Genomic DNA, 21,805 nt, shown 5'->3' with positions numbered 1-21,805 from the left:
CTGGCTGTCCTGAAACTCACTTTGTAGACCAGGCTGGCCTCGAACTCAGAAATCCACCTGCCTCAGTGCTAGGATTAAAGACGTGCGCCACCACGCCTGGCTGGGCAAGTTCTTTATGGACGGATTTACTGCAAATACCCCTTGGCTTGCATTTTTACTCCCTAATAGTGTTCCTTTGGGGAGAAGGTATGCTAAGAATGTCCACTGCATGCTGGGCACACTCACTGTTGAGCTACATGCCAGTATGGTCTTTTTAGTTAACAATACTTCTTCATTTAACATGATACAATTAAACTGAACACCTTTTATAGCTAGAAGTTTTTGTGCCATGCTTCTGTCTACCTCAGATGCCAAGAAAATACACTTCTGTGTCTTTAAAAGAATGATTTGTTGAACATTTGCACAGACCTCCAATCTTCCAGGCTTTGAGTTTTGTGCGGGATGTGAACATGCAGAAGAAGGGTTGTGTTAGCTTTTCTATCACTACAAGACAGACACACAGACAGAGAGGAACAGACAGAGAGGAAGCTACCCTTCACTAGGTCACCTGTGCAGCTAAGACTTGACTTATGCACCTTACTCAGGGTTTCACAATGCTGACTTCAAGAGTTCAGCCAGGTGGCCCTCAATAGATGCTAAGCTCATTTGATTTGTCGGCAGAACTCTGTTCTTCATGCGTGCAGGACGGACATCCTTGTGTCCTTGCTGGCTGTCAGTTGAGAACTCTGCGTCCAACCCCCTGTGGATGGACCCTTCCAGTTCAAATAAACAACAGCACCCAGTCATGACGGAGGTTTGTATCTCTCTGCGTGTAAGGGCTGAGGCAGATTACATAAGAGCTGTGTGGATGATGTCCCTGCTTTAGAACCAGGTGCATAAAGCATATACTGACTGTAATTTAGCATGATCATGAAAGGAATATGCTGTCAGAGTCACAGGTCTCTGGGGCAGGGGCACCTTTGAGGGGCAGAATTAAATAATTCTGTCTACCAAAAAGGTCAAATTTACCCTCCCCACCCCAAATCTAGATTTCTTGTTAATACAGTACACTTTCCATATCGTTGTGAATCTCTCCCTGCCCCCAAATCTGGATCTCTCATTAACACAGTGCACTTTCCATATTTCCGTGAGTCTATTTCCGGGCACCTCTGGTCAACTGCTCTCTTTGTTCTCTGGGCCAGTTCCACACTGCCTTTCCTAACTTCATAATTAGTCTTGATAACTAGTAATATAAGTCATCTAGATTCATTCCTCAAGACTGTCTTTCTTAGCTGGCCCTTTCCTTTTCTTTATTAAGAAGCCACTTAGAGGGACTGGAGAGAACACTCAGCAGCTACCAGCACTGGCTGCTCTTGTAAAGAACTTAGGTTTGGCTCCAGGACCCACATAGCAGCTTATAGCCATATATTAACTCCAGTTCCAGGGCATCGGACTCCCTCTTCTGCTCTCCACAGGCTCAGGTACACAGGTGATAACACACATAAATGCAGATAAATACTCAGACACATAAAATAAAAACAAGTATCTCTTTAAGAGAAAAATAATGCACTTATTACCTTTAGTAGAAGAGAGACAAGTTGGGAAAATGAAGGGATTGGCAGGAGTGGGAGGGACAAGAGAGGGTGACAAGGGGTGAATGCAATCAGAATACATTACAGGTATGTCAAATCTGTCACAATGAAACTCACCCTAACTGTTATAGATGACACATGCTAGTAAAAATTAAAACTGTAGACAAAACACCTTAATTTCATCCCATCCTGCCTCTTGTGGAAAACAGGTCAGTTCTAATCTAGAATACTTCATTAGTCTTATTTGTAAAATGAGGCTAGTGCTATTTTTTGCCAACTTGAAAGATCATATAAAAATTAAACATTTCTAAACTTATCAAAGAATCTGCTTGCCCTAATTCACTTTCCATTACTGTGATAGAGATCCATGACAAAAGTGACTTGGAAACGAAAGGGCTTATTTGTCTTACAGGGTCTGGGTCACAGTTCATCGAGTGGAGCCAAGGCAGAACTCAAGGCTGGAATCCGGAGGCCTGAACTAAAGCAGAAGCCACGAAGGAGCCAGAGGCAGCTGCTCACTAGCCGGGTTAGTCTGCTTTTCTATGGAACCCAGGACCACCTGCCCAGGGATGGCACCACTCACACTGTGCTGAGCCTTCCCCATCAATCCTTAGTCAAGAAAATCTCAATTTAATGGAGGCATTTTCTCAACTGAAGTTTCCTCTTCATGAATGACCCTAGTTCATGTCAAGTTGACAAAAACCTAACTGGCTCACTGCTCATCGAATGCTGTTAGTAAAACCTATTAGGATTTGAGATGGTTAGCCACTTAACTTAGGGTCCACTGAATAAAAATATCTCTAACAAGAAGAAAATCTTTCAACCCATAAACACAGTATAGCCTGTCAAATTAGAGATCACCAACTACCTTTCATGGCTACTTCCTATATTTCTTTTTCTTTCTTTCTTTCTTTTTTTTTTTTTTTTTTTTTTTTTTTTTGGTTTTTCAAGACAGGGTTTCTCTGTAAAGCCCCGGCTGTCCTGGAACTCACTCTGTAGGCCAGGCTGGCCTTGAACTCAGAAATCCGCCTGCCTCTGCCTCCCAGGTGCTGGGATTAATGGCATGTGCCACCATACCTGGCTACTTTCTATATTTCTATGTAGAACATTTTTATGTTCTTTTTTTAAAGGGGCCGAGGGGAATGTTACCTTTAATATTTATAATTTATTATTGTTATTTGTGTGCGCACATGCCACCATGAGAATATGAATGTCAGAGGGCTTTCGGGAGTCAGTTCTCTGCTTCCATTCTGGTTTCCAGGGAACCACCTCAGTTCAACAGCATCGTGTGGTCAGGACCTTTACCTGCTGAGCCATCTTCTTAGCTCCCATGTTATTCTTTAGATTTATTATCGGGTAGTTAAGAGTTATTGACACTAAAGTAAGTAGTAACGTTTAAAATTTTAATTTGTTTGTTTCCGGTATTTGGGCATGCCATTGATTTTTGGTTATTGATTTTTTTTTTTAGATTCACATATTTACTTTGTGTATATCAATATTTTGCATGCATGTATGTGTACCATGTGTATGCCTGTTGGATCCCCTGGAACTGGTGGTGTCAAGGATAGTTGGAAGCCATTATGTGGGTGCTGGGAATTGAACCTAAGACCTTTACAAGAACAAGTGCTCCTAACCAATAAGCCTTCTCTCTAGCCCTAGTTATTGATCTTGTATTCAGCAATGTAATCAAACTCACGTCTGGAGTTTGTATGCACATCTGTACATGTGTGTAGGTGTATGTTCTTAGATGTGTATGTGCTTGAGTATGTGCTTGTGTGTGTGCTTGTGTGTGTGCTTGTGTGTGTGCTTGTGTATGTTCTTAGATGTGTATGTGCTTGTGAAGGCCAGAGATGGACACCAGATGTCTTTCTCAATTGTTTTTCCTCTGTATTTTTCAACAAACATAGTCTCTCACTAGATCTAACGCTCACTGATTTGGCTAGATTAGTGGGCAGCAGCCCAGGAATCCTCCCATCTCTGCGTCTTCAACACAAGGATTATAGATGTGTGCTGCTTCACCCAGATTTTCTCATGGATGCTGGAGATTGGAACTCAGGTCCTTACGGTAAGCACTATACCAACTGAACCATCTTCCTACCTGGACTCTAAACTTCCCTATTATTTCTAATTATCTATAGATTCCCCCAGATTTCCTATGTATATAATCCTGTCATCTGCAAACAGGATTTATATTTTTATTTTTAATTCTCATTCTTTGTTTACATTTTATTTATATAACCAAATGATTTGGTATGGTTCCTAACCTCAATTTCATGATCAAGCTTTCTATAGGAAGCTTAGAAAATCTCAGCCTTTTCCATTGTGAGACCAGTCTTGTTATTTCCACTCTGCAGTGGAAACCAGAAACAGGGCCCATCACACAGCATGGCCACAGCGCACAGTTGTGCCCTCTGCTGATTCATGGGGAAACATCTGTCACTTCTGCAGGAGCCTATGACACTGTCAGATCGGTTGGCCATGCCCCAGGAATACTCAGACCCAGAGAGAGCTGCCAAGAAGACTAGCTATGGCCTACAGAGAACATCAGTCTCTGGTCCTTGAGCTGGGCAGATCCTAGAGGGAGTCAAGATGCCCAGTGATTTCAAGCCCTTCTGCCCAAACAGCAGGACAGCTGGGATGTGTGTGCCACAGGGCGACTTCTAGAATCTGTTGTTCCTATTTGTGTGACAATATTGAAAAGTCACCTGAGTGCCCAGCCAGGTTAGCAACTTCACTGGTCATCACGACAGGCAGCCAAGCAGACGATGGCCTTTGGAACAGCGTGATTAGGGGGTGTAAGTGATGCGTGGGAAAGCTGTACTTCCAATGACGGCACTGTGCAAATGCCGCTTGCAGCGGGGAGATTAGGAGGAAACAGGCTGTGCTTTTCAGTGAAGCAGAGGAAGCTACTCCCAGGGCTTCTGACAGCTCTCTGGGATGGCATCAGAAGCCGTTACTAAAATCTCAATCCCTCATGTCACCTTGCCATCTGGTGAGTCTGTGATCTGAAAGTATTCCAGGATTTTCACCCTTTTCAACTAGCTGAGTCTCCTTTTGGGCTATGAGTCTGAGTTCATGCAACAACGAGCACTGTGTTTGTTGTTGGCCACTGCTTAGAGCTGGGTGACGGGCAGTCAGACTTTAAGACACCATTCAGTCATACAGAACACCAACAAAGGACTAACGGCTCTGCTCAATGGGGTCTCTGGCTTCTGATGGTATCATTTGCTGATTAAAGTGAACTGTTACAAGTGAAGAGCCAAAGATGGGAACAACCTGTGTTCATCAACAGCCAAGGGATAACCAAAATATGGTATAATCACACTATCCTTGTTATTTTGCTTCTATCACAAAAACCTGAAGCCTGGGTAATTTGTAAAGGAAAGGCTTATTCAGGTTGATGGCTCTAGAGCAGTGATTCTCTCTCTACCTGGGGCTTGAATGACCCTTGCACAGGGGTTGCACATCAGACAATCTGCATATCAGATATTTGCATTGTGATCCATAACAGTAAGCCAAATTACAGTTATGACATAGCAACAAAAGTGATGTTATGGTTGGGGTCACCACAGCACGAGGAACTGTATTAAAGGGTTGTAGCACTAGAAAGGTTGAAAACTGATGTTCTAGAAACTGGAAAGTCCCAACCATTGGTGTGACTTCTGTTTGGCTTTTGGTTAAGGTTTTCTGCTGGTTCAACTCATGACAAGAAGTCAAAGGGCCACACACTAAAAACAAACCAAAGTATGGGGTGCTGCCTTGACCTCCAGCAACCAACTGCCATGTCCAATCTCAGCACAATAGCACTGATTTCTCTAAATGATCGAATGCCCTCTTACAGCCCTTTTAATGCCATTCCATTGGGACTGGACCCTCAACAGGGGTTTGGGAAGTGCAAATCCTCTTGACACCAAGTGGCTACAATGAAAGATCATTCTACCATAATAACAAAACAAGAACTGACCCCCGAGGCAGCGCACATGGAACTTGGTGGCACAAGCCTGTAATCCCAGCATTGGGAAGGCTGACGCAGGAGGATCACACATTTATTTAGTGTGAACTTTGGGGTGATAGAAAAGATCTCGAATGTCATGACAATACAAAATTACAACTACAACATAACCATTCAACTGTATACACTTTCATGCAACCATATCCATGTTATTAGTCCACATGTGCAAACTGCACTCTCTGCTTCAAGCTCACTCATTTAACAATAATGGCATCTGTGTGTGGAGGAGCATGGGCCTTGGCAGGGTCCTGAGGAGGGGACATGGTTCTGACCTCTCTATGTCTAGGACCACCCAGGAGTCTTGGCAATGCAGCAAGGACAGTAGCATTGAGGCAACTAGAGGTCTAATTTGTCAATGCAGAGGTGGGTCGTAGGTGACCCTCCCAAGGGTTGACAGCTTCACCCACACGGAAAAGGCAGAGAGAATGAAAGATCATAAACCATTTTGCCCTATTTGCTGCTTTCCAAGGCTTGGAGCCTGAGCAGTGAGTGGAAAATTCCATGAGCCAGTGAAACAAAAGGGAGCCAGAAAGGAGGGCAGATAGAGGGCATCCGCCTCCTGGTGCCCTTCTCCACGTGAGAGGTTCCCTCTAACTGCCCAGCTAAATCTCTTGGGGCTTATCTACAGTATGGAGAAGAACCTGGTCTGTTTCATATTCATTTCATCATGAAGTGGGGGAAAGCTGACTGACTTCACAAATGGACAGTGGCACAGAAAAACCAACAAAGCATAGCACTGTCTTTTCAAGTGTTAACTTTTTTTTTACTATAGAATAGAGTTTATTCAGGGCATGGGGAGGGGAGTAGATGTGGTGGTGGGGAGAGACAGAGAGAGACACAGACACAGAGAGGCAGAGAGAGACAGAGAGAGAGTTGAGTAGAGGCTGGCCATGAGCCGGTGGAGAAAAGGGGGAAGGGACTAAGGAAGGGGAGAAGAGAAGGAGTGGGAGCAACAAGGCAAGAGAGCAAGAGCAAGTGCTAACTTCTTATAAGCTAGGAATACAGGTCAGTGCTAGAGGCCCTGCCCACATACATGGCCGTGGGTTCAATCCTTTGGTAGGCAACAATAGCTAGGCTAGAATTTAGTATGACTATTTAAGGTAACTTTAGTGAGAATTCTGGAATTCTGGTTTCTTTAAAAAGCACACAAATATTATAAGAACATGTTTTAGTTTTAATCCCAGGTGTGGGAAACGGGGCTGCTTCAGACTGTCCACAGCAGCTGACCATGATTTGCCTCATGCTCTAGCAGAGGCATGGTGTTGCCAACTGCAGATAGCTTCTGCAATTGTGTAACTTTTAGAATTCTGGGAATTTTTCAGAGGTTATATAAATGCTAGAACCTTGATAGATGGGGTTGGTGGTAATTTGGAGGGGGGAGGTTGTTAGCAGTTGTATTCAAAGAAGAAACAAAAGGAAAGAAATTAGATTCAGATCTCCCTCTCTCTCTCTCTCTCTCTCTCTCTCTCTCTCTCTCTCTCTCTCTCACTCTCTCTCTCCCTCCCTCCCTCCCTCCCTCCCTCCCTCCCTCCCTCCCTCCCTCCTATCCTTCTTTCTCTCCAATCTAGTGATAGGGATGAAAGGGTGAGAAAAGAAGAATCCACGAAGTAGTAAAACTAGCTACAGGTAACTATGTTTATTTTTACTTTTTTACATTACTTTTCACAGCAAATTTTCCACATTTCAGTAGTTATTTATATCACTTTTTATATAAATAGGTTTAAAAGCCAGGTGTGGTGACTCATTCCTGTAATCCCAGCTCTTGGGCAGCAGAAGCAGGAGGGTCCTGAGTTCAAATCACGCTCAGCCAGCCACACGGGGAATTCCAGACCAGCTGGGGCTACAGTGAGACACCATCTCGGAACAGCAACAGTAGAACTCACAATTCCACAAACTGTCCTCTGACCGCCACAAAAATTAAAGCTTCCAAAAAACCTCCCCAATAATAGTAAATACATTATTTTAAAAGACAGCCAAATGTAGATTTAAGCTCTTAACAGTAAAGAAAAGATAGAAGAAAAGTACAAATGGTCCTGAGACAGGGCAGGAATGAGGGCGGTAAGAATGGCAGGCATTCAGAAGTTTTCTTTGTCTCTCTCACCATAATAATTAACAATTCTAGAGCAAGTCTGGGTGTGCTGGAACATTCCTGTAATCCCAGGGTTTGGGAGGCAGAGGAGGACTATCAAGACTCCTCTTCACAATAAGTTTGAGATCTTAACTCCAAATAACTATAGTGGGGCATGCCTTCAATCCCAGCTCCTCCAAGACAGAGGCACGCAGATCTCTTGAGTTTGAGGCCAGCCTGTTCTACATAGAATTCTAGGCTAGCCACAGCTATATGTACCAAGACCCTGTGCCAAAACCCAAACAAGACAAGAAGACACCTAACAGTTTCAGAGTACATTTGGAAAACAGTTTGCCATATGAGCTCTTCCCACGGAGGGTTCCTGGTGCTTCTGATTCATAGCTTAATGACATCAGTGCACCTGATGGGTAGGAATGCAAAGCCTTTCATAGAGCTTTGGGAGTCAGGTGACCCTCAGGGCAAACATGCTGTCAGAAACTTGAAACAGTCTATCTGCTTTGAAGCAGCTGCCAGTCCAAGAACATTCAAAACTCAAAGAGTTGCCATGCTCACAGGCAAACACCCATACACATAAAATAACTATTATTAAAAAAAAAAAGTTAAAAAGATTTCAAAACAAGATGTATATCCTTCATCGTTTGTTTAAAATATTTTATGAGAAGATGACAAGCAACAATGGCCAGGACAAAGTGGGAATGGCGATATGGTTACACTGTACAAACCTCAATCATCCAGCTGACTTACCAATAATAGATTCTTATCAGTGCTGAAGGCCACAGGAGGAAAGACGCAACAAATGCCAGGATTGGAATGGCCAGGGTCCCACCCGCAATCACAAACATGTTAACCACATCGAGATCCATCCTGCTCCTTGAGCCTTGTTGACACCTGCAGAGGCTGAAGAGAGGGCGAGAGTATTGAAACCACCCCAGGGGAAATGAGGAAGAATTGGAAAGGAGAGGATCCTGAGTCCAGAGACAGGAGCCTGAAAAACAAACCATAGCAGGGAGATATGCCCAGGCAGACTTGGGAGAACCTTTCAAAATGTGGCAATCAACACTCCAGGGTACACCATGCGATGACTGGAGAAATCTGAGTACCCGATGGGTACCAGATAGTAGCAGTACACACAGTGTATCCAACAGAACTGTAGCTGTGGACAGTGAAGATGTCATGCCTTCTCAGGCTTTGAGGTGTGGTGGTGGTGGGGTTAGGGCTGGGGAAGTGGGGGTGGGGCACTGTACAAACTGGTATACACTCCTCACTTCTAAAAGTTCAGGAGAAAGTAATGGATGGAAAAAGATAACTATGATGTATTATTCCTTCAAGTTTTCTATAGATTTGAAATCTTTTATTCTTATTGATTAATTGATTGAGACAGGTCTCACTGTGTAACCTAGACTGGCTTGAATCTCATTGTGTAGCCCAGGTAGGCCTGAAAGGGCTGGAGAGATGACTCAGTGGTTAGGGGGCACTTGCTGGCTTGGACTCTCGGCACCCACAACGGGGATTAAAAGCATCTGTAACTCTGGTTCCAGAGGATTTGATGCCTTCTACCTTCCTCCGGCACCAGGCATGGACTTGCACACATACATACATGCAGGCAAAACACCCCTGTACTTAGAATAAAATTTAAAACTATAAGCAAACAAGAGAGGAATTATATCCATTTCACAGATGAAGCACTGCGGCAGAGAGGACGTAACCCTGGTCTGCTCATGCAACTCCTTTTAGGAGCTTGGTCAGCAGAAGCAGTTTTCCCAGCATGCTTCAATCACCGGCCTGCTGGACAAGAACATATGTTCTTTCTTAGTGCCTGGAATAGCACAAGACAAACACAGAGTACAAATAGACTGAAGGAAAGCAAGGTTACAGATGGGAAGAAGACCGTGGAACACATTCTAGGGAAGGAAAGGCATTCCCTACAATGCTACAGGAGACTGAAATTTCCCCAGAAAATAAGTAACTACAAAACCCCATGGAGGAATTGCCTATTAAATCCAAGGTACAGGGTCTGGGGAAAGAAGGATAGCTCAGAACAGATGTGTATAAGTCTGCAGGCTTTGGGTTGTAGGTCTCACGTGACCTGGTAGGAAACAGAACTTAGCTCTAAGATAACTCTTCCGTATCACAGGATGCTCTTAAAACGTGCCAAAAGCCACGGTGATTCAGACTCCTGAGCTGGGAAGTTAATTACACAATGTCCCTTCAGTCTCAAAATTAGAACATTTGATGCCCAAGGTCGTGTTCATCATGAGTTCTGACACTGGAGATGGTAAGGAAACAGAGAGAGAAAAAAAAAACTTTCCTCTTCCGGTATTTGCTGTAGATATCACACTTTCATGGGAAATTCTACCAGGATCCATCTTTGGAGAAGAAGGAACTCTTGTGTGACAGCATCAGCAAGGTTTGGGCTTCCCCAGAGAACCTATACACTCTCCCTGACAAGGTCAAACAAAGCCAGGCCTAACTGAGTAAACCATGCTTTCTGACTGCCATGTTTTCCAGTGGCTCTCAACCTGTGGGTTGCAACCCCTTGCACAGGGGTCACATATCAGATATCCTGCATATCAGATGTTTATATTACAATCCCTAATAGTAGCAAAATTACAGTTATGAAGTATCAACAAAATAATTTTATGGTTGGTGTATTAGTCAGGGTTCTCTAGAGTCACAGAACTTATGGATAGTCTCTAGATAGTAAAGGAATTTTTTGATGACTTACAGTCAGCAGCCCAATTCCCAACAATTGTTCAGTCGCAGCTGTGAATGGAAGTCCAAGGATTTAGCAGTTACTCAGTCTCACACGGCAAGCAGGCGAAGGAGCAAGAGCTAGACTCCCTTCTTCCAATGTCCTTATATTGTCTCCAGCAGAAGGTGTAGCCCAGATTAAAGGTGTGTTCCACCACACCTTTAATCCCAGATGAAAGGTGTAGCCCAAATTAAAGGTGTGTTCTATCACACCTTTAATCCCAGATGACCTTGAACTCAGAGATTTAATATTCTGGAATCCACAGCCACTATGCTTCAAGATCTCCATACCAAGATCCAGATCAGAATTTTCTATCTCCAAGCCTCCAGATAAGGGACACTGGTGAGCCTTCCAATTCTGGATTGTAGTTCATTCCACACATAGTCAAGTTGACAACCAGGAATAGCCACTACAGTTGGGGTCACCACTACATGAGGAACTGTATTAAAGGGTCACACAGCATTAGGAAAGTTGAGAACCACTGATTTAGACAAAGAATAGACAATATGCCCTATCTTTGCAATATCCTTTACCTACAGAGGATGCCTAGATTTCCTTAGGGAGATGGCTCCCCTACCCTGCTGGTGCGTATTAAAAGACTTCCTTGGGCCTGGGGGTACACTAAAGACAAAGAAGACACAACCTCAAGAGCAAGGACTAGCAATTACCAAAAATAAAGGTGTTACCTGGAACTTTCCAGACTATGGCCCCATACATAGGACAGTGCTTGGTGGCTCAAGTCAGGCTTCAGTGGCACACAGCTTTGGGTAATGCTAACACTCACTCAGCAACTCATCTCTGCCAGTCAAGTCCTGCCAAGGCTGGAGAGCAGCTCTGAGGACCTCAAGTTAAAGGATCTCTGTGCCTGACAACTCTTGGAAGTCTGTAGTTAGCCAGGGACATTGTTCCCATCATCTATACACACATACAGTGTGTCTGTGTGTGTAGGTGCCTGCCTTTTTTTTTAATGACCGTTTTATGAGCGTTGTATGTATATGTATGTGAGGGTGTCAAATCTTGGAGTTATAGACAGTTGTGAGCTGCCATGTGGGCACTGGGCATTGAAGCTGGGTCTTTTGGCAGAGCAGCCAGTACCTCAACTGCTGAGCCATCTCTCCAGTCTGCCTATCATTTACTTTAACAGACTCTGTGTGTGTGTGCATGTGCGCGTGCGTGTGTCATAAGGCATGCCCCAACATACATGTGGAAGTTGAGAACAATGGACAGACGTCAGTTCTCCCCTTCCACTGTGCGGGCTCAGGAGCTCAAATTTCCATAATCACATGTGGCAGTAAGGCCCTTTACCCACTGAACCATTCTTTGGCTCTTAATGACACTGTGAAATCATTCTAGGGACGTATCTTAATTTTAAGAATAAACTTAAGCGCACACCTTTAATCCCAGCACTCGGGAGGCAGAAGCAGGCGGATTTCTGTGTTCGAGGCCAGCCTGGCCTACAGAGTGAGTTCCAGGACAGCCAGGACAGAGAAATCCGGTCTCAAAACAAAAAAAGAAAGAAAGAAACAAGCAAAAGAATAAATTTAAGGAAAAAGATAATAACTTAAGGAAACACAGTAGAGCCAGGCATACTATCAGGTGGCAATGTGCTTGTCTACTGTGTGCAGTCCTGGGGGTTGATCCCTGGTGCTGCACGAAAACAAAGGGAAATACTAACTGGGTGGTGTGTGGTCCTGAGGTCATGGTATGTGAGCTGCTGCACGGAAGGTCGCAGTCACGGGATGGAGGGGCACTGACCTGGGGGTTTTCCCAGCCTCGGCTCTTCTACAGACCCTACCCTCCTCACCTCATCTGTCCTTCCCTAATCTGCTGATTTAACATTTCTAGAGTTATACCAGGCAATCAAAGAACGGGACCTAGCTAGTTATCCCATAAATCTCATGTCCTTTTACAGCTCCCCAGAAGCATTTAGATGGCATCTGACAGGCTCCCTGATGAAGTTTGTTGTCAGCAGTGCAGGGTGACAGGAGGTAAGCATGCTCCCTGCACAACATAGGAGGTGGCCGTGGCTTCATCCCAACATATGCCTTTTTGGTTTCGTTTGACTTTCAGTGTAATCAGCTAATTGGGAATTTATTCTCTGTACAAAACCAAAAAGAACAAAATGGGGGAGGGCGAAAAGAGTTGGCCACTCTTTTCATTAGCAGGGAAAGTCACACAGTGCCACGCCTGAGAAGAGAGCCCCCACTCAGCCTCTACTGCCACACGTTAACACACAAGCTATATGTATTATTATAAACAAGAATGGGGCGGAACTAGATAGAGGTCAGATGGTAGATCCAGCGGACAGGAGACCCAGATAAACCCTTCATAAGGGAAGTCGAATGTAGTCTGGGATCAGAAATCAGGCATGGCATTTCAGAATACTTAATGTCCCCAACTTTGACTGCTAATGATCTTGAGCAATGACACACTTCAGGGTATAAAACAACACGTAAGAGTAAACAGAATATAGGAAACTTTCACAGAATCCTACCTTCTAAACACATTCAACCTGCCCCACGAGTCACAGGATATCCTCAGCTACAGCCCACACATTTGTAGTAACAGCGTCACTATGGTGCCAAAACCCTGACATCTGCCTGGAGTTCATCAAATCTAACAAACTAAAGTCTTGGTGTGCCAGACCTAGGGAGCAAACTCCGAAGTCAGTCCCACAACACCCAGAGGAAGATCCACTCCCAGGGGCTCTAACACACTGAGGACCACAGGATCTCAGGAGCTTGGTCACACCAAATCTTAGGGTCCCAGAGTCAGCTTGACTCCGAGGAGCTCTGACACACCCAGGATCTCAGGATCAAAGAGGCAGCTGGACTCTGAGGAGTTCTGACACAACCAGGATCACAGGAAGGACAGGCTCCAGTCAGATATAGCCAGGGCAGGTAGCACTAGAGATAACCAGTTGGTGGGAGGCCAGCATAAAAACATAAGCAACAGAAGCCAAGGTTACTTGGCATCATCAGAACCCAATTCTCCCACCATAGCAAGTCTTAGATACACCAAACCAGGAAAGCAAGACTTGTATCTAAAATCACTTCTCATGATGGTGATAGAGGACTATAAGAAGGACATAAATAACTCCCTTAAAGAAATACAAGAGAACACAACCAAACAGCTAGAAGCCCTTAGAGAGGAAACAGAAAAATCCCTTAAAGAATTACAGGAAAACACAATCAAACAGGCAAAGGAAATGAACAAAGCCATCCAAGATCTAACAATGGAACTAGAAACAATAAAGAAATCACAAAGGGAGACAGCCGTGGAGTTAGAAAACCTAGGAAAGAGATCAGAAATAATAGATACAAGCATCACCAAGAGAATACAAGAGATAGAAGAGAGAATCTCAGGTGCAGAAGATACCATAGAAAACATTGACACAGCAGTCAAAGAAAATGCAAAAAGTAAAAAGCTCCTAACCCAAAACATCCAAGAAATCCAGGACACAATGAGAAGACCAAACCTAAGGAGAATAGGTATAGAAGAGAGTGAAGATTCCCAACTTAAAAAGAGCCAGTAAATATCTTCAACAAAATTATAGAAGAAAACTTCCCTAATGTAAAGAAAGAGATGCCCATGAACATACAAGAAGCCTACAGAACTCCAAATAGACTGGACCAGAAAAGAAACTCCTCCCTTCACATAATAATCAGAACACCACATGCACTAAACAAAGAAAGAATATTAAAAGCTGTAAGGGGAAAAGGTCAAGTAACATATAAAGGCAGGCCTATCAGAATTACACCAGACTTCTCACCAGAGACTATAAAAGCCAGAAGATCCTGGGTAAATGTCATAGAGATTCTAAGAGATCAAAACTGCCAGCCTAGGCTACTATACCCAACAAAACTCTCAATTACCATAGATGGAGAAACCAAGATATTCCATGACAAAACCAAATTTACATGGTATCATTCCATGAATCCAGCCCTTCAAAGGATAACAGACAGAAAACACCAACACAAGGAGGGAAACTACACCCTAGAAAAAGCAAGAAAGTAATCTTTCAATAAACCTAAAAGAAGATAACCACACAAACATAATTCCACCTCTAACAATAAAAGTAACAGGAAGTAATCGATTTTCTTTAATATCTCTTAACATCAATGGACTCAATTCCCCCCAAAAGACATAGACTAACAGACTGGATAAATAAACAGGACCCAGCATTTTGCTGCATACAGGAAACACACCTCTGTGACACAGGCAAACACTGCCTCAGAGTAAAAGGTTGGAAACCAATTTCCCAAGCAAATGGTCCCAAGAAACAAGCTGGAGTAGCCATTCTGATATCAAATAAAATCAACTTTCAATCAAAAGTTACCAAAAAAGATAAGGAAGGATACTTCATACTCATCAAAGGAAAAATCTACCAAGATGAACTCTCAATTCTGAATATCTATGCTCCAAATACAAGGGCATCCACATTCATAAAATAAACTTTACTGAAGTTCAAAGCACACATCGCACCCCACACAATAATGGTGGGAGACTCAACACCCGACTCTCAGCAATGGACAGATCATGGAAAGATAAACTAGAGATACAGTGAAACTAACAGAAGTTATGAACCAAATGGATCTAACATATTATAGAACATTTTATCCTAAAGCAAAAGAATATACCTTCTTCTCAGTACTTCACGGTACCTTCTCCAAAACTGACCACATAATTGGTCACAAAACAGGCCTCAACAGATACAAGATTGAAATAATTCCATACACCCTATCAGATCACCACGGACTAAGGCTGGTCTTAAATACATAAAAATAATGGAAAGCACACATACACACGGAAGCTGAACAACACTCTACTCAATGATAACTTGGTCAAAGAGGAAATAAAGAAAGAAATTAAAGGCTTTTTAGAATTTAATGAAAATGAAGATACAACATACTAAAACTTATGGGACACAATGAAAGCAGTGGTAAGAAGAAAACTCATAGCTCTAGGTGCCTCCAAAAAGAAACTGGAGAGAGCTTACACTAGCAGCTTGACAGCACACCAGAAAGCTCTAGAACAAAAAGAAGCAAATTTACCCAAGAGGAGTAGACATCAGGAAATAATCAAACTCAGGGCTGAAATCAACCAAATAGAAACAAAAACAACTATACAAAGAATCAACAAAACCAGGAGCTGGTTCTTTGAGAAAATCAACACGATAGATAAACCCTTAGCCAGACTAACCAGAAGGCACAGAGACAGTATCCAAATTAATAAAATCAGTAATATAAAAAGGGAGCCATAACAACGATCTATATCTTAAAATAATTATTCTTTTTGCTATTGACAGTTGGAAATATTAAAATCATGTTCTACAAATAAAAAAAAGTCTTGATGTGTCTATAAAAGACAATGTCTATAAAAGATAATGCCTTTTACAACAAAAGACAGTAACTGTGGCCAGTTTGGTATGGTAACAAGCACAGCCAAAACCTAACAGGGTAGTCTCCATGCAGTCTAACTCCTCTGTGCCCACGTACTGATTAACACCTCTCTTCCACGCTCTCTTTCATTCCATGATGAGGTGGAAAGATGCCTATAACGGACACCTGGTCGGTAAGCCTCCAACTCTCCCTCAACCCTGCAGGTCTGCATTCTTCATGCCTCTGCCTCTCCCACGCACGCAGTGCTCTCTGAGAGCACATGCATTGGGCATCAGTTTTGAAACGCCCAGCTCAGTGACCTCAGTTACCCACTATACTTCTCTAGAACTGCTTCCACACATGCTAACACACATGCTAACACACATGCTTCCACACATGCTAACACACTAACCACCTTTAATCTTGTTCATTCCTTATTCCTGCTGGTGTGTTTTTAAAACTACTCGGTGCTGCTAAATCTCTTTAGTTATACAATGTAAAAATTCTCCCCATAAAGTTTACCACTAGAAAAATACTGTTGTCATTATTATGCTGAGTGGTGGTGGCATACTCCTTTATTCCCAACACTTAAGAGGCAGAGGCAGGTGGATCTCTGCCTCTTATCTATAGAGTGACTTCCAGGACAGCCAAGGCTACAGAGAAACCCTGTCTCAACACAGGGGGAGGGAGTGATGTTATTTTTAATTTGTGTATATTGGTGTTTTGCCTGTGTGTATGCCTATGTGCCACATGGATGCAGTGTTTAGAGAGGCCAGAAAGGGGGGGTGTCCATCCCCCTGGAATTGGAGTTATAGATGAACATGAGCCACCATGAGGGTGCTGGGAACTGAACCCCGGTCTTTTGCAAGAACAATTAAGTGTTGAGCCATCTCTCTAGTCCTAAAAAATTACAGATTTTAGCTAGACTTCATGGAACAGACCTGTAATCCCAGCTCCTTGGGAGACAAGGCTAGAGGATCATTTGAAGGTCTTTCTAGACTAAATAGTAAGTTCTAGGCCAGCCTGAGCAACTTAGAAAGATCTCTTAAAATAAATTTGGTGAGTTTGTTTTGTTGGACCTGGGACATAGCTCAGTGGTAGAATAGGCTCAATTCCCACTGTGGGGAGACTGTTACAGTTAAAACACTACAAAGAAAAGAATACAGGAAAAGAAAAACACTATGTTCTTGAAATCTGAGTGCAGAGTCTGCACTGGCCAATAATGTAGCATTTCCACAGACTCCTGAACTAGTTCCTGGAAAGAACTACAGCTAAGACAGCCCTGAGTTGCTCTCCTCTGTCTTCTCTGCAGACATCTTGTCTCCTCAACTCTGGATGAGCTCATGCCTACTCTGGACTTTGTAGCTCTATCAGTCTTGCTGTTGGAGTAAGCCTTGGCTAAGCATTCCTGGTTGCACCTCAATGCTCTCCTCATTTTCTCCTGGATAATACTAGAGGCTCTTTCTCCGTCACTCTCATGATACACTCCTGACTCTCTCCTCTCCCCTTCACTTCCATGATTTACCCCTGACTCTCCCCTCTCTCCACCATTCCCATGATACATTCCTGACTCTCCTCTCTCCCCATCACTCCCATGATACACTCCTGACTCTCCCCACACAGCCATTCTCTACCACTCTCAATTATAGGAAATTATAAATATCAACATACTTGCCAGGATTTCCTTCTAGATTTTTCTAATGCCTCCTTGACACTAAGCTATGCCTCCGATATAGCTCTTCCTGTTTCTCCTGACCTGCCAGTTTCTTCTGACAGTTCCACCATCCATCTAGCCTCTTCAACACCAACATTCATCCCATTCTTCTTATTTGTTTAACACACCAGAAACATAATGGTGAAAAGATACTAGCACTCAGGTCAACTTGTCTAAGTCTATGGAAATTTGCCATCTAAGTTTAAATAACTTCTGGGTATATAGTTCTGTGGTGAAGTGCTTGTTTAGCATGTATGAATTCCTAGGTTCCATGTTCAGTACCATAAATTTAGATCATTTACTAATTTAGTAGAATCCAAAGTTCACTTCTCAATTACAATAACTGTTTCAAGCTCTCAATAGCCACAAGTAGACAGGCTCAACCACACAGGAACACACAGCATTAGGAGTCACACCCACACAGGAACACACAGCATTGGGAGTCACACCCACACAGGAACACACAGCATTGGGAGTCACACCCACACAGGAACACACAGCATTGGGAGTCACACCCACACAGGAACACACAGCATTGGGAGTCACACCCACACAGGAACACACAGCATTGGGAGTCACACCCACACAGGAACACACAGCATTGGGAGTCACACCCACACAGGAACACACAGCATTGGGAGTCACACCCACACAGGAACACACAGCATTGGGAGTCACACCCACACAGGAACACACAGCATTGGGAGTCACACCCACACAGGAACACACAGCATTGGGAGTCACACCCACACAGGAACACACAGCATTGGGAGTCACACCCACACAGGAACACACAGCATTGGGAGTCACACCCACACAGGAACACACAGCATTGGGAGTCACACCCACACAGGAACACACAGCATTGGGAGTCACACCCACACAGGAACACACAGCATTGGGAGTCACACCCATACAGGAACACACAGCATTGGGAGTCACACCCACACAGGAACACACAGCATTGGGAGTCACACCCACACAGGAACACACAGCATTGGGAGTCACACCCACACAGGAACACACAGCATTGGGAGTCACACCCACACAGGAACACACAGCATTGGGAGTCACACCCACACAGGAACACACAGCATTGGGAGTCACACCCACACAGGAACACACAGCATTGGGAGTCACACCCACACAGGAACACACAGCATTGGGAGTCACACCCATACAGGAACACACAGCATTGGGAGTCACAGCCACACAGGAACACACAGCATTGGGAGTCACACCCACACAGGAACACACAGCATTGGGAGTCACACCCACACAGGAACACACAGCATTGGGAGTCACACCCACACAGGAACACACAGCATTGGGAGTCACACCCACACAGGAACACACAGCATTGGGAGTCACACCCACACAGGAACACACAGCATTGGGAGTCACACCCACACAGGAACACACAGCATTGGGAGTCACACCCATACAGGAACACACAGCATTGGGAGTCACACCCACACAGGAACACACAGCATTGGGAGTCACACCCACACAGGAACACACAGCATTGGGAGTCACACCCACACAGGAACACACAGCATTGGGAGTCACACCCACACAGGAACACACAGCATTGGGAGTCACACCCACACAGGAACACACAGCATTGGGAGTCACACCCATACAGGAACACACAGCATTGGGAGTCACAGCCACACAGGAACACACAGCATTGGGAGTCACACCCACACAGGAACACACAGCATTGGGAGTCACACCCACACAGGAACACACAGCATTGGGAGTCACACCCATACAGGAATACAAAGCACTGGGAGTCACAGCCACACAGGAACACACAGCATTGGGCGTCACACCCATACAGGAACACACAGCACTGGGAGTCACACTGGGAAGGCCCCCTTACAAGCAACTGAATAGGCCAGTTTGGTTCAGTATCTATTGGGAATACTGACAGGAAGAGCAATCCACATCAGATTTAGTAATGTCCAAATCAGACTTGCTCCCTTGGCTGTATACTGGAATCAGGCCCTCCTTCTCCTGATGGTTAGGCCACATCAGGCATCCTCCCAACACCAGCTTCTGGAAAACTCATCTCAGTTCATGGTGAGCATCCAGCTGTGCAGTCTAACACCCACCAGATAAAATGTGAGCCACCCTAATGGTCTTATCTTAACCTCCCACTACTGACTCACCCCATGTCTACTTATACCCCAACAAACCAGACCCATGCCTGCCCACACTGCCTTTTGCTTTGTCCCCTCTGGGTATTCTCCTAGCTAACAGATATATTCCTCCTGGCCGCTAGGGACAATTCCAGTGACACATTCCCCAATAGAACACTGTCATTCTCCTGTGTCTTGCCTTCTAGACACGCTTCATATCAGAGATCCTGGATGGTCTTTGGCAACTGCAGGGGCTTTTAGAGTGTATCCTGAAGTTATGAACACCCTTCCCCCCGAGTACTTAGTCACTCAGTACTGGTGGCCCACATAGGTTAGACAGGAGCTCAGATGGCCCAGCCTTGAGAAAGCTGCTCCTGTTTTTGATATTCTAATATATTAAAAATTCACACTTACTATTCAAGGAGCAGACTCTTTCCCAGAGTTGCTGGCTTTGGCAGAAGCTGAAAATGAGTTTCTGTGATCACAGGAAGTAAAATAAGAAAGCATTAAACCATCATAAGGAAGCTAATACGTTTGGATGTGCTGGCAGTCAGCCGGATCTGGCTGTGGTAGAGCGGAGAGCTCTTTGAGTCAATACCCAGAAAATGAGACTCTCCTGGCTCCTCCCTTTATAGTTCACCTCAAGCTCAGGCCAACTCCCCAACTAGGTGAAAGTGCACAGAGGGCAGGGCATCTAGATAACTGCTTAGGCCTGGGAGGGCTAACAGGGTCTAAGGTGAAAGTGGTGACAGGTCAGGCACATGGATTGACCACCACCAGCATGAAGAGGCACCGGAGGGAACAGGAAGGCGTGGCGCACAAAGCTTAATGAATAACCTCACATAAAGATCTAGAGTTCTCCTTCCTCATCTGAACTAGGGCTCACCTAAATGCTACATTCTAAAAGGAATGACAAAAAGAGAAATCACCAATGGGTGAAGGAGGCAATCCTGCGACAAGAGTGGCCAGTGAACAGAGGCCTACATGCTCACAAACAGGGCTTAGAGAATGGAAGGGGGCTGGCAGAGGCTCCACAGCCACAGGGGAAAGTTAGGCCACAGGACCCAGAAGCATAAGGGCAAGTTAGCATTAAACATGAGAAACAAACCAGGAAAGGTCTAGAAGAAATGACAATAACTCTGAAAGAGTCTCCTGTGAAGAAGGCCATTCTGAGACACGTCTACCTCCAGAGGCCGCGACGGAACACGCTGAAATACTGTATCAGGATTACAAGAGCAGTAGGTTGTTGCATAAAATCACTTTTTAAAGTCCACTTGCAGAGAGCACATAAAAAGGTCCAAAGCTGCCAACAGGCATCTTGCAGCAGACACTTAGGGCATGAGAAGCCCCTGCAGGCCTGGACCCAGTAGGAAAGAGAGAAGCGACCTGGAGAATGCCCCAGGAAGGAATCAGAAACAGCCCAACCCTGAAAAGATGCTAAGCCTCATTTACAACAGGACACAGGTAAACCAAGTCCTTGGGTTGAGGCTCTCACCTGTCATCAGCAAAACCACTCTCGCTCAGTGAAAATGCACTGTAGACCATGTGGTGAGGCCATGTAGACACGGACGCTCTCAAATCCCGTACCAGCACACATACCCATCAACCAACTCCACAGAACAGCAATTTGTCAAAACCTGTGGCAACATAAAATGTACCTTCCCTTGACCTAACGACGCCCCTTTTCTTGTAGGAACTCACCCTTATTTTCTATCAAAAAATATATAAAAAAATCTCTATACAAAGTTATTTATTACAACATACTATAATGCAAGACTGGATGGAACCAAAATGCCCACTTACATGGGTTCTAGTAACTAAGTGCTGGCATAGCTTTAATTTTTTTTTTTTTTAGATTATATAGAGCCATTAAATACAAGTTAAAATTATTAGACATTAAAATAAAGTAAAGGGGGTACAGCCAAGCATTGTGGTGCATGACTTTAGTCCCAGTGCCTGGGAAGCAGAGGCAGGGGGAGCCAGCCTGCTCTACACAGTGATTTCCAAGCTAGCAGTGGTACTTCTGAGACCCTGTCCTTTCTTTTTAAAGAATTATATTTATTTGGGGCTGGAGAGATGCTCGGTACTTAATAGCACTCGTTGCTTTGCAGAGGACCTGGCTTCAGTTCCTACCACCCATAT

At 44.3% G+C, this 21,805-nt stretch overlaps 1 protein-coding gene across 4 annotated transcripts in view; it reads right to left on the bottom strand.

Annotated features, from left to right (window-relative positions):
• The window catches only part of Abhd6 (abhydrolase domain containing 6), a 53,886-nt gene that overhangs the window by 19,968 nt on the left and 12,113 nt on the right, over positions 1-21,805 (bottom strand). For 2 of the 4 annotated variants that reach the window (NM_025341.4, NM_001331064.1), the window contains exon 2: positions 8,417-8,569. The exons of 1 other annotated variant lie outside the window; for it this stretch is intronic. In NM_025341.4, the coding sequence (NP_079617.2) occupies positions 8,417-8,535 (119 nt within the window). In that variant the 5' untranslated portion in view covers positions 8,536-8,569. Of the gene's footprint in view, positions 1-8,416; positions 8,570-20,077 lie in introns of all 4 variants that reach the window. One more of the 4 variants, XM_006518073.3, reaches the window with a different exon arrangement.

Source organism: Mus musculus, chromosome 14, assembly GCF_000001635.26.
Source record: "Mus musculus strain C57BL/6J chromosome 14, GRCm38.p6 C57BL/6J".
In the NCBI taxonomy this organism is placed as follows: Eukaryota; Metazoa; Chordata; class Mammalia; order Rodentia; family Muridae; genus Mus; species Mus musculus.
The sequence above is the reverse complement of the archived record's forward strand: the minus strand, read 5'-3'. Positions and strand labels throughout refer to the sequence as shown.